Source organism: Raphanus sativus, chromosome 2 (genome assembly GCF_000801105.2).
Source record: "Raphanus sativus cultivar WK10039 chromosome 2, ASM80110v3, whole genome shotgun sequence".
In the NCBI taxonomy this organism is placed as follows: Eukaryota; Viridiplantae; Streptophyta; class Magnoliopsida; order Brassicales; family Brassicaceae; genus Raphanus; species Raphanus sativus.
This window is the reverse complement of record NC_079512.1, coordinates 5586889-5600959: the sequence shown is the minus strand read 5'-3', so window position 1 is coordinate 5600959 and position 14071 is coordinate 5586889. Positions and strand designations below refer to the sequence as shown.

The following is a 14071-nucleotide window of genomic DNA, read 5'->3' as shown; positions in this document are numbered from 1 at the left end:
TTTACCACAACGTTTGCTGGAGAGGAACAGAGTTCACAGACAAAGCAGGAAAGGAAAGCAGACGGTCACGCATAAAGAAGATCAACACCTGCAACAAACGCAGGTGAAAACCTGGCTGAAGATGCAATAAAAAGTTAACAAACGCAGGCTATGAAGGAACCGAGTCATTTGCAGATAGGCTTGGGCCTTGTAAGGTTAAGAAGAAAAAAAAGAAGGAAAAGTGGAAGATAGAAGTTGGGCTTAACGGTTTAATTAATAAACGAGGAAGCAGTTTTGGTGGGACGAGATCTTCTCCTCAAGAACTTGGGATGGGTTGTTGGTGATGGGCTCTCCATCAAGGTATGGCAAGACTAGGGATGTGTAAACGGGTCAGAAGCCCGCGGGCCTAACGGGCAATTTCTAAACGGGCGGCGCCCGTACCCGTTTAATTCTATATAAAGTCATAACGGGCTCATACGGGGTCGGCCCGCTAAGAATGTTTGTTAAACGGGTTTACCCGCGAATAAAAGGGTACCCGTTTATTTTTACATTTTTCTTGTTCTTCGTCGAACTAAATGAGCTTCTTCTTCTTCCGGAGGCGGCAAGGGTGGTGTTGGGGGCGGTGGTTTTGACTGAAGGGGTGATTAAATAAGCAAGGACTTGCTTATCTTCGGGGGAGAGAGAGGAGACGAGGAGGAGAATCACAGCGGGGAGAAGCTTCAGGACAGAGAGACAGTCATCTCCTTTGGATGAAGGAAATGATGGAGGAGGAGGAGGAGATGGGTGGACTTTACCTTTCTTCTTTATGTTCATGGCTAATGGGTTCACGAGCTTTAGAGAGAGGAGAGAGCTTTCTTTCTTTGCTGCGCCTCATTAATTATTATATAGCTCTTTTAAATAGGTTAAGCTGGAAAGGAAGGACGAGAAGAACCAAAAGAAAACAGAGTAAAGGTGGCGTATTTTTCATGTTTTATTTAATTCTACTCTTATTTGTTCCCTTATTTTATTAAGTAAAAATACTAAATTTCCCTTTTTCGGAAGGCAAATCTCAGTAAACCTCAATAATAGCAAAAAGAAATAAAAAAATAAACGGGCCACGGGTCTAAACGGGTACTTCCAAGTTAAACGGGCTCGTGGCTAAACGGGCTTTATCGGATTCGTGGTTAAACGGGCGTAAAGTTAACGGGCTGTAAACGGGGCGGGTCCAAACGGGCAGGGTTTAAACGGGCTCGGATAGCCCGTTTTAACATCCCTAGGCAAGACCCATGGCTGAGCTTGGACTCTCAAGTCAGGCCTATGGGACCACCTACTGAAGCTAGTGCAGAAATTAGCGTCGCAGATTTGATGAGTGGCGATGATAGACAATGGGACAGAAGTAAAATCCAGTTATTGCTACCGGAATATGAAGAAAAAATCATGTACATCAAGCCGAGCCTCACAGGGGCTTCTGATCGGCTAGTATGGCTGGGTTCCAAGACAGGGGAGTATGCAGTCAAATCTGGCTACTACATAGCAGTAAAGGATGACAATGGTGAGGAAGCTCATATTGCGGACTTCAACTGGAAGAAAAATGTCTGGACACTGGATTGTGCCCCAAAGGTCAAGCTCTTCTCCTGGAAACTATTAAAAGGAGCTCTCCCAGTCGGAGAACGTCTGGTCCAACGCCATATCAATGCAGACCCGACTTGTAAACGCTGTGGCAACTCTGAATCTATCACTCATCTCCTCTTCCACTGCCCCTTTGCGCAAAAGGTATGGTCTTTAGCACCCTTTGTTGAAGTAATGGATGTCAGAGGAATGATAGATTTGATTGAGAGCTGGCCATCCATATGCAATTTAAAATGTTTGCCTCCTACGGGGATTCCCTCAGGCTCTCTGTTTCCTTGGATCTTATGGTCATTATGGAAAGCTAGGAATAGATTTGTGTTTGAAGGTTTCTCTCTCTCACCGGAGGACACTTTGACTACGGCAATCAAGCTGGCTCGAGAATGGAGCTTAAACAGCAAACCGGAGAAAGCAGTGGTACAGAGATGTACGAAACCTGTTCCTCCTCTGCTCGCGGACGAAACGGTGATTAGATCAGATGCTGCGTGGAATGCTTCCTCGAAGACTGCAGGACTTGGATGGGCGGTTATAGAGCAACCTCAGAACCGTGAGTTCAAGAAACAGATGGAGTTCGTCTCGTCGCCTTTAGTGGCGGAGGCCTTGGCTCTGAGAGAAGCAGTCCTTACCTGCAAACGGTTGGCGTTGAAGACAGTGCGTTTTGAGATGGACTCAGCTCAACTAGTGAAATGCTGCAACTCTACAGGAGACCTCATGGAGATTCATAGTCTAGCTGCTGACATCCTAGCTCTCTCGATGGATTTTGATTCTGTTCTGTTTGTTTGGATCCCTCGGGAGTTTAATGCTATTGCCGATGGGCTAGCTAAAGAAGCTTTGTTTGTAATTGAAACTGATGTGGTTGAGGAGGTATTTACTACTCCCAACTAACTGCTATGAATGAATGAAGTATGTGTTCCAAAAAAAAAAAAAAAAACCAATATCGATCATCCCAGCTATTGTAAAATTTTCTCAATCACTTCGTGGTTCACCAATTAACTCAATTGCAGATCATCACTCAAGCTTGACCTACCTAAGAACAACCACGCTTCTGCTACGATTTGGTTCCAGGTTTCGTACAAGCGACATTTTCTACTCGAGCTACTACCATATTATATAATTTTATCACTAACAAGAAAGGAAACAAAGATGGCTCTCTCGGTCTAACTCTTTCTAGTTATTTTCTGTATACAAAACAGATTTCTGGTAAGAAGCAAAAGGACATAATTCGATCACTAACCAGCTTTAAATTGAAAAAACAAAATCTGTGATCGTACAAAGTTTAGTTCTAACACATAACTATCCCTTCAACTCTCTGAGAGCAGAAACGATGGGACGACACAAAGATATAACTAAACCAATTTTGTGGAAACTACAGAACTCCAGTGATAATTCGAGAAAAAGAAAAGGAAGGATAGCATTGTCTAATAGCAATATGGTAGTACTTAGATAATTGGAGAATATTTGGTGGAAGAAACAGCTTGAAATTCTATTTCAACGGTCAACGAGTCTTCACTGTCCAAGTAAGACTTCCGAAGTTCAGCTAAAGACAGAAACTGAGCCCAACCCCAAGCCATGTGATTTTTTTCGTGCCAGTGGTTCACTGCAAGTAAATAAAGTTCTCAGTATATATCCATCGACAAGAACGTATCAGCTGTGGTTCAGTTAGTAAGCAAACAGAAAAGCATAATCAATGTATATGTGTTTATGTAGAAAATACATTTGTGTTCAGAGTGATTGGATCCAAGTGGGTGTAGAACTCGCAAATTTGCTTGCGCCAAAATCTTCTCATCCACTTTCAATGTTTTACTATCAGCTAAAAGCAGAAAAAGGGATAGCCATTTGCCATCTGCTCTAGAGTCACCCTTCGGATACAGCCACAGAACCCTAGAAACAATAATTATTATAAACTTGTCTACCATTTGTAAAGACACAAATGCATATGCATGTGAATAAAGACATATACTTGTTTGTCCAATACTATATATATATACTCACCATTGAATTGCTCCCATTGAGAAACGGTTTGATGTGTATTTATCCTCTTTCAACTGAGAAAAGTTTTTAACAGTCCAAGAGAACTTGGGATTCTGGAGTTTCTCATTAAAAGAGAGGATTTCCCATTTGGTAAGGGGTGAGTGAACAATTACATTTACACCAAACTCACATTGATCTCCTTCAAAGACATAACCGTTTTCAGGGTTGTTGAATGAATCAAATGGAAGAACTTGCTGCAACCCCCACACCGTTTTAAGGGCATTGAACCTCTTTACTTCGACATCTGAGCATATAAAATATGTTAATGATTGAAATATAAGTGAATAAATATAATATATATATATACAGAGAGAGCATGAGAAGTAGCTTGCCTTGAATAGTAAGGTACTTGTTTTCTTTCTTGTTGTAGACAAAGAAAATGAGTTCAGCAAACACCTCATGTTGTGGTGCTGATATCAAGCTTTCGCTGTCTATTTCAATATACATTGAAATGAATCCTTTCCCATTGTCCTTTTCGTTCCCTTTTGGGTATACGATCAGTTTCCTGTTTTTGTAGAAAAATTTATTAAATCCTTAATAGGTAAACAATTAACAACCGATGTATCAAAAAGTACTGCTTGTTATAGTGCCCAAGAGAGATGAGTAGATGATTCGTACCAGTTATATCCACCAGAGGAGAAATGACGAGATTGGTATTTATCATCAGTGAACGATGTGGACTTCTCAAGTTGTTTGAAGCTGTCAACCTTGAGGGAATACGAAGAAGGTGGATGCTCTCTCCACTTCTTCACAATTGTAGATACTACTTCTGAGCTTGACCCCATCTTACTCAAACGATGTGAAAGACTATAAAATATAAACAAAAATCTGAATGTCCAACGCTCATATATACAGAGAAGTAAAAAGATATTTTTAAAACAAAGAGTTTTCTTGGAAACAGTTAACCCAATGGGAATATGGGAGGGAAGAAGTCGTAGCTGTCTCATAATGACTTTATCAGAAAACAAAGAGTCGTGCAATAGCATACTTTTGATAATCAAATTTAAAGCTAGTACATGAAAAATCTTAACCAAAGTAAAACGGAAAAATACAGTTAACCCAATGGGACTATGGGAGGAAAGTCGTAGCGGTCTCATAATGACTTTATTAGAGAACGAAAAATACATAGCAAATCAACGTAACGAAGACCTGTAAGCATTCCAAAAGCATCCAACTCGAATCTCTACGTTTTGTATTTATTTGATCCTAGAAGAACTTATTAAATAATCTTACCTTTAGACAATGGAAATTGCAGAATTGACGATGAATGAGACTATAGACGGAGACGAGACTTTAGGTGCTTATGTTTTTAGGTTTCGTTTCTAAGTAGAATCTTTAGGTGATTTTTCTAACTACGGGAGAATATATGATTCTCACGTCAGTTTGACCTATTATGCTATATATATATATTTTTTAAAAAAATTGGGAAAAAATAAAAACACAAAAGGAAAAGGATAACTATGGAAAATATATGATTCTCAAGTCAATTTGATATAAAATTTATTAGTTATTATTATATTACGAAACTTTGCCAAAAATAATCCGTTTATAGAAAATATTCATTACCATATTTAAAAAATCTTACCAAAAATATAAATCTTAATATAAAAAATGTTACATATCTCAATTAAATCAATGCCATGTCATATTTTTCTTAAGTCATATCATCATTTTTTGTTGAAAGTAATTGTAGTGATTACACATGTACAAATCACTTCTCAAATATAGTCTAGGGGATATTCCAAAATTCAATTGTTAGAAAATATTATATTAATCCAAAATATAAGACGTGTGCATTATTTCTTTAAATAGAAGCTATGAAATTATCTAATATGATTATCATATATATGACAATTAATGATTATAATAATAAAATTTTGATAATAATTTTTGTATCATTCCTCATTTTTGTTCAGTTTTATATTATTAAAAATTAAACAATCACATTAATCATATTAATATGTAATTCACATTAAAAAAAATTATATGGTATATTTTAAATTTTTTAAACGACTTTGAATTACAGAAAATATTAATTTGAAAATTTCGTGATCAATGGATTAATATTTTTTTGTTATAGCAAGATACAATGATCATAAAATCGTATTAATATGATTTTATTTAATAGATATTCATATTATATATAGATATTAATATCGTTTAAATTAAACTATACACCACTTAAAATACATAAACATGTTACTTTTGAAATCTGCATTGAAAGAGTATTGAGATCTTAATATTTTAATTTTGAACTTTGCATCAAAAATACCACATCGAAACTTTTGAGACTAATGGTTTAATTTTTTATTACATCAAATAAACAAATATTAATAAAATCATATGAGTAGGAAGTCTCAATAATAAATATTCATATTAGATATACTATATATTTATGTCAATTACTTTGAAATATAATTATGTACCATATAAAATAAATAAAATAATTATTTTTATTTATTTACCAAAAATATATGGTAAATAAACAAGAGGAATTGTTTTGATTTATGTGATTACTTTAATCTCTTACATATTAATTGAGAAACAATAGATTAATCTATCAAATATAAGATTTTGTTAATTAATATTTTTCGAAAATCTTACAAAAGATCGATACAACTAAGATTTATTTTGAAATTATTAAAATCACCTAATGAAAACATGAATTGCACAAAAAATACTTTTCTAACCTTAGCCTCCTTTCTGTTCGTCACAACACCAACATGGGATATTTTGAAGTGTCGATCGACAATTTGAAATGATAACATTTTTTAAGTTTAGCCCGTTGTTTTTTTTTAAATTGGCATAAAACAGTTTTTAATGATTAACTAAATGGGTCACATACATAGTAAAATGTGTTTTGGTTTTAAAATTGTTGTATACCCAAAATCAATATGAACCATCATCATATTCGTTTAAACTTTGTCACAATAATAATATAAGATAGGACAAAAAAATCTGAATCCAAAAACCGAACCAAAACCAATCTAAAGAATATTATTGAACTTTAACCAAAATTGGTTAGATTTCCGAATGAGTTCAAAATTTTGGTATCTACAGAACTGGAACCTAATCCGATGCAAACCAAAATATTTTGGATATCGAAATATATCTGAACCATATGTGTACACTTTTAATATTTTTAAATTTAATATCTAAAATAATATACAAAATATATAAGACGTTTTTAAGTTGTCCAAAATACTTAGAAATATATACAGTTAGATATAAGTACATGTTTAAAATAGCTAAACAATACTTAAAATATCTATTGATTTCTTATCCAAATATTTAAGCTAAACCAATTTTTTTGTAAAGTCTAAGTATTTTGGTATACATTATTCAAATTTAGATGTTATTTTTATTTTTAGATTTTGAAAAAAAATTAAAGTTATACGAACTTTTAATTTTTGAAAAAAAATAAAATAAATTATCCGAACCCAAACCTGAACCTAAATCCGAACCAAATCTACAAAGATCTGAACCGAACCAAACCCGTTAGAATCCGAATCGAACCAACTGGTACTCGAATGCCTACCTCTAATCAGATGTAAAAAGAATTACTGTTAACAAAATATATATTGATTATAATATATAAATACAATATATTTTTAAAAAGATTCATTTCCACAAAGCACGAATTATCATCTAGTTGGAAATTAAAAAAAAGGAAAATGTCGTGATAAAAAGAAAAAAGAAATAGCAAAGGAAAACGTAATTTCAACTAAAACATTCACAATATATGTATATACATTTTTATCACTATTATTTATCAATAAATAAAAATATATTGGATTACTTGTTCAGTTCGGTTAAACAAACCAAACCATTTAGATTGGAGTAAAACATCAACCAATTGGGTTATGTACAGAACAAATTTGGTGTGTGTCGGTTAAACTTTGATTGGTTCGGTTGTTTTTTTTCGTCCATCCATAGTCGAGAGTCATGAACCCAAGCGTGAAGCATTGATACCACTAGCGTCTAGTTACTAAGCATGCGTCATTTATTGCTGACTAAAATACAAGTGAAAAATTGAAAGGCGAATGTAGAAGATTAATATCCGTGGAAGCACCTTAACCTAATGGTTAAGGTCTAAAGACTTCAACACCCAGGTCTGGGGTTCGACTCCCACACTATGCAATTTATTGCAGATTTTCTCAATTCCAGGTTTCAAGTCTCGGAAAGAGCGCGATTTATTAGGTAACTATGCAGATTATAGAAGGAAGAATTACATGCAACTATGCGATTATGGAAGGAAGAATTACAAGAGATCTTCAACATGGTGCAAGTAAATCTGGTCAGGCGTGGATCTTAATATGACGGCTCAGATGATGCAGTTAGGCATAGATCTTCATAAGACAGGTAGTATTGTCGATTGTCGAATCGTCTATGTAATGTTCATAATAATTGTAATATCATAATAAATCAGCGTTAAGAAAAAAAAGATTAGTATCCACATTAAACACAACTGGAGTGAAAACAATCTCATCTTTATGTTTAACTAGGGGTTTGCCCGCCCTACGGACGGGAGAATTTACATGAAAATTATTTTATAATAAAATATATTTTAAATTTATAAAACATTTAAAATTTTGCTTTTTAGAAAATAAGAAACATTGTAAAGTTTTTAATTCTAAGATCTTATTCTAATTTTATTACATGAAATTTTACATGAAAATTATTTTGTAATAAAATACATGAAAATTATTTTATAATAAAATATATTTTAATTTATAAAACATTTAAAATTTTGCTTTTTAGAAAATAAGAAACATTGTAAAGTTTTTAATTCTAAGATCTTATTCTAAATTTTATTAAATTTTGTTGGTGTGAGTAGAAACGACCACTAATATTTTTTTGTTAGAGAAAACAAAATTAAAAAATTAAAAAAATTAAAAAATTAAGGAAAATATAGTGATTTATATCTTTACTTTTAAGGGTATAAGAAGAGTCTATAAACTTGATAAAAAAGAGTCTCTAAATAATTTATAAAGATCTATAATCTTTTTTACAAAAGTTAATAGATCATTTGTAAAGTTTATAAACTGATCTGAGATTTATACTATTTTGTAAGGCTTTGAAAAGTACCTTTCAAAATCATATAAATGTGATAAATCCTTATAAAATAACAGAGTAGAAAGCAAAAATTTGAACACATTATGGTTTGATTCTCTCTAATTGCATTGGTCTAAATATATATTTTTAAGTCTCTCGAAGGCGTCAGTGACCACATCTATGGTCCATGATGAACTCCATCAAGGCACTCATCTTCTTTTAGTTTCCTCTTTTCTCATATGGATCAAGGAGGATACTGAATGTTCTGATGTTGGATATGATCTCAGAGCTCTGAAACTTCTGAAAACAGTTTCCCATCATTTCTATCTGTCCGTTTCCACCAAAAGAAGCTTCACGGTCCAAGAATCAGACAAAACAGGAATTACAGAATCTAATTTTGAAATGTTAAATGGCTAAAGCTTACCGCTCTGGTCGCCACCGACACCAATAATACTGATACACAAGCAAGAATAATCCACTTCCACATTACTAATACCGAACAAGGATTCAATATTTTTATAAAAACGTAGACTCATCATCATATCATTCGGTATCACATACATTCACAGACATTTTTAGGAAATTCTCCTTCTTTTCATGTTGAAACCAAAACAGGTTCATTCAATCTTAGAAACTTCTCCGAAGCCGATTCCCCATGGTAGATCTTCCCACTTAGATTGTAGAATGTTCCGTTTAGGCATTGAACGTGTGCTTAATGCTCAGTTCGATTATCTCAGTGACCTTGCAGTTTCCTTTCTCGAACTCGAGCTCAAACTGAGCTGTTCTAAACGGCAATGCGCGTTTGTTCTCCACTATCTTTACACCAACTTGCCTTCCCGTTATCTGCTCAAACATACACTATTAAACACAAACAGATGTCAGTATATAGACAAATCTTGATCCTTCTCATGATCAGTATATGTTGAAACTTATGAGACAACATACATGAAAGCCCAGTTAAGTAAAGGCAACATTAAACTCAAAACTTGTGACCAGCTTTGGATCACATCTTCACCTTTCTTGACCTGATGTTCAGACATATAAAACTTAAGAAATTCCTACCCAAGTAACTTCTGTTGGACCTCCAAATCCTCCAAATGTAGAAAGTGTAGCTCTCTCTTGGATATAAAGCATTGTGCAGAGAATATACAATCACATAACTAAGTCTTATCTACAATCTCACCTACATAAGTTCTAGACCAGACTTATAAAGATGATAAGTGTCAGCGATAACGACAAAGAGTGCCTCAGTTTATGCTTTGGCTCATCAAGCTGGCTTGGATAACCATATGAGCATTCGCCCATCTCATCCTCAAGTGCTCCTGTTAAAAAAAAATAACATAAAACAGTGAGGAGAGAAATAAAGAGCTCGGACCAAACTTCTCGATCCATTATTAATCTCGTATCCAGTCAGTAACGATAACATCAACCGAACCACTTGCGATTAAAGTATCCACAAGGCTAAGGGTTTGTTCACACAAATTAGGCTGTGATAGAAGTAGATTTTCTGTGTATATACAGATTACCCTAGCAAGTAAGGAGTCAATAGCATGCTCAGTATGTACAAACGCACAAGTTAGTGTACACAAAGATACATTTTTTTAGAAAAGTCAAATCCAATATGGTTCAGAAAAGAACATAGTCATAGAGTTAAAGGTACATACAATAACCCCTTGTTTCTATGATTCAGCCTCTGCAGTGTTGGAGCACCGCCCTGGTTTCAAATCTGCAAGAAGAATGGAGGAATTCGCCATTGTAATAACAGGAAATTTGAACAGACAAATCAAAACCCTAAACCCTTAATAGATTTACATGACTTTAGTTTTGTATGGACAACAAGTGATACCCCTTTAAGGATGACACGCTATATGTCCAAACAAAACTTAAGGTCAATGTTTAACCTAGTCCTAAAATCAGATTTGAATTTTAAACCATAGTCCTTAAAGTTTAAGTCCGATTTTAAGAAACCCTAAACCCTAAAATATAAAGCATGTGATTACATGACTTTCGTTTTGTATGGACAACAAGTGATACCCCTTTAAGGATGACACGCTATATGTCCAAACAAAACATAAGGTTAATGTTTTCCATATCTTTTGGTCGATGATGCACACCATAGTGTGGCTAGACTAGGGGTGGGCAACCGGGGTACCATTCGGTTTTCGGTTCCATTTTAATCGGGTTCGGTTTGTTATGGTTGCAGAAAACCAACCCCATTCGGATATATTTAAATTTCGGTTCGGGACCGGTTCGGGTGTTCCTCGGTTCGGTTTGGTGTTGGTTTATTTTTTTGGTATTGGTATAAACCGAAATACTAACGGGTTTATGCCCCAAATGGACTTTCGGTTCTTCGAGTTACTCGTTTGTAGTAAATGTAACCATTTAAAATCTACAAAACTCATAACTTGCCATGCAAGTAAGGAGACACATCAATTTTGTTATTTAAAAACGAAATCAAATGGCAGAAAGACAAAGCAAAAAAAAAATCTTTAAACGAAAGCAAGCGTAAATATGAAATGAACCCGTTGATATAAGTTTTATCATAAACGAAAGCAATATGAAATTGTGACTTCGCTTGCAAGCAAGCATAAATAACAAAACAGAGAAACATAAATAACAAAACAGAGGTGAAACTAAAACTTATAATGCCAAAGAAATTAAGATAACAAATATGAGATGTACGAAAGGTGAAACGAAAGCAACATGTTTATTGAAATAAATAATTCAGAACAAATGCAAGAATTCAAAGAGCTAAAGCCAAAATATGATGAAAAACATAGTATTCGATAAAATAAAAAAAAAACTGAACTTAAAAAACTTCAAAGCTTCAACTCAAAGCACCAATCTTCAACCATGAACTTCAAACTTCAATCGTCTAGACGTTGAGCTTGAATCTCTGAAACAAATAACAAAAACAGAGTGAGTTAGACATACATTACAGAAGTAATTGAAACACAAAAGTGAGGAAGCATTTCAAACCTTTCTCAAGTCGATCAAGCATCTCAACATCAGCAAGCATTTGTTCGTTTGTTCTGGAGATTTTGGAGAGATTCTCCTTTTTGCTCAAGGGATGTGAAAATCGAAAGGGGGAAAGAGGATTAGGGTAAGTGGTCTCGGGCTTCGGGTGTAATCAATCGGTTCTCGGTTTCAAACCGAACCGACCCATAACCCGACGGTAACAAATAGTTGGCTCCATTCGGTTTTTGAAGAGGATCCGAGTCCGACCCGAACCGGTTTTATCGGACCGGGTTCGGTTCGGGTTTCCGGGTTCGGGCCTTTTGCCCAGGCCTAGGCTAGACCATGATTTTTTTTTAGGTCAATGATGCATACCAATAGGTATGACTAGACCATATGAAGTAAAGGTCGATGATACGTACTCTTAAGTATGATTAGACCATAAAACAAAATCAATGGTCGATGATGTTCACCCTCAGGTGCAACTAGATTTTTCACCTGTGATTCACGGTGATCATCCACGATGATCCGCGTTGATCTATGATCCATGATGATCCTCGATGATCCGCGATGATCTACGATGATCAGTGATCCAAGGTGATCCACGGTGATCCACAATCACCGGTGATGGATGATGCGCACCACAGTGCAGCTAAATCACGATCCGTTTTATTTGATCGATGATGTGTACCGAATGGTACTACTAGACCATTAAACCGCATGGGTTGATGTAGCATACCATATGGTATGGCTAAACCATGCACTCGTCCATCCCACTATTTTCAAAGGATTTATAAATCAAACAAGTTGATTAAGAGATGAATGAGTTATGAGAAAGTAAATTTCTAAAGAGAATGCAAACTGGCCGTATGGCCCTCTTATTTGTTTGCTGGCAGTGTGATTTAATTATGTAATAGCCGAATGGCATTGGTCACACAAGCCATATGGCTTTATTGTTTACATACTGGCCGAGTGCCTTTTATTTCTTGGATAGCCAATGGCATCAGAAATTGTATGTACTAACACAAATCATTTTGATATGATTCAGATGTCGAGACTCCATCACTCGGATTACCAAGCCCTTGATCTCAATGGAGACAATTACCTTGATTGGGCGATGAACACTTCAGCCGATTTAAAGTCTAAAGGACTTGGGAAGTGTATCAAATACGGCAATGATACCCTTGCATATGAAAGGCGTAGAGCTGTTTCGATAATGAGAAAGCATCTCGTGAAGGATCTGTATGATGAGTGCAGTTACATCAACGATCCTTACGATCTCTGGTCGAGATTGAACACCATGTTCTTCGAGCCATTACTAGATGAGTCCATGAAAGAATGGAAGGCTCTTAGGTTCCAGGATTATGAATCCGTGGATGACTATCACTTTGATCTTATGAGAATCACCAATAGTCTTAAACTATATGGTGAAGTGATAACAAACTATGACTTGTTAAGCAAGACTCGTGACACGATTCATTCAAAGGAAGTGTTGTTATCACAGAAGGCTAAAGGTTTCACAACCTATTACGACCTTCTCTCATACCTTTCAGCTCTTGAGGAAAAGAAGCAGAAAAGGAAAGTCAACCTCGACAAACTCGACTATGTTATGGAGATAAGTGCCGAGTATCAATGTGAGATGATATACGGTGATGCTGAAGAAGCTAAGAAAAGAAAATTCGGGTGGACTCATATAGATGATGAGATTGGTTTATTCATTGAATAGAAAACCAAATGTGAACCACGTCCAAGATGTTATTATGGACTGGCTGGCTATTATTTAAGCCTTTTGACATTCTGATTTCATACTTATGATTTGGTGTTTTGTTTTAAATATAATTTGTCATTCAAATTTCATAGCATTAATAAAAGTTTTTCTTTTATCTTGATTGATTTGCTTGAAAAATATTTTTTTTGATTGATAAATGAGAATGAAAACTCGAGAAGAGTATGTCTAGATCACCACGCCTAAGGCATGGCCTTAAGAGGCAGGAAATTTATCACCTAAGACCCATTAAGAAAGACCCAAAATCCCCACTGGCCGTGGACAAGGATACCACAATAACCGTGGTTGTAGATCCAATCATGGCCGAGGAGGGAGTAAAGGTCGAAATGGCATTACAAGCCACATCAAAATGGTTTCTATAATAAACCAATGGGCAAAACAAAAGGAAATGTCCCTTTAGTTTATGAAAATCGCCAAAGGCATACATATAAAAGAGGTCGAGACTACATTCTCCCTACTGATCTAATACTATGCTAAGGATCAGTGTGAGAAGACATAAAAGCCTAGGTAACCAGTAATGTTCACCAACGAATTTATACACTTTATGGCATGACCGGATTAGCCATCCTGGTCCGAACTTGATTAATAAGGCACAAAGAGTTATCCCATAAAATCTCACGTTGTGAAACATGTACACAGGGGAAATTCAGTAGGCTTCAT

At 35.2% G+C, this 14071-nt stretch overlaps 1 protein-coding gene and 1 pseudogene across 1 annotated transcript; both read right to left on the bottom strand.

Annotated features, from left to right (window-relative positions):
* Positions 1-2899: 2899 nt before the first annotated feature.
* LOC108840779 (uncharacterized) lies at positions 2900-4983 on the bottom strand. The gene is made up of 6 exons (XM_018613597.2): positions 4849-4983; positions 4234-4422; positions 3948-4120; positions 3577-3859; positions 3299-3465; positions 2900-3181 (listed from the first exon to the last, which is right to left on the bottom strand). Exons 2-6 carry the CDS (start codon positions 4398-4400, stop codon positions 3024-3026), a joined length of 948 nt encoding a protein of 315 aa, XP_018469099.1. The 5' UTR covers positions 4401-4422; positions 4849-4983; the 3' UTR covers positions 2900-3023.
* A 4282-nt stretch (positions 4984-9265) lies between these two features.
* Positions 9266-10244, bottom strand: LOC130508481 (DNA repair protein recA homolog 3, mitochondrial-like; annotated as a pseudogene).
* Between the last annotated feature and the right edge of the window lie 3827 nt (positions 10245-14071).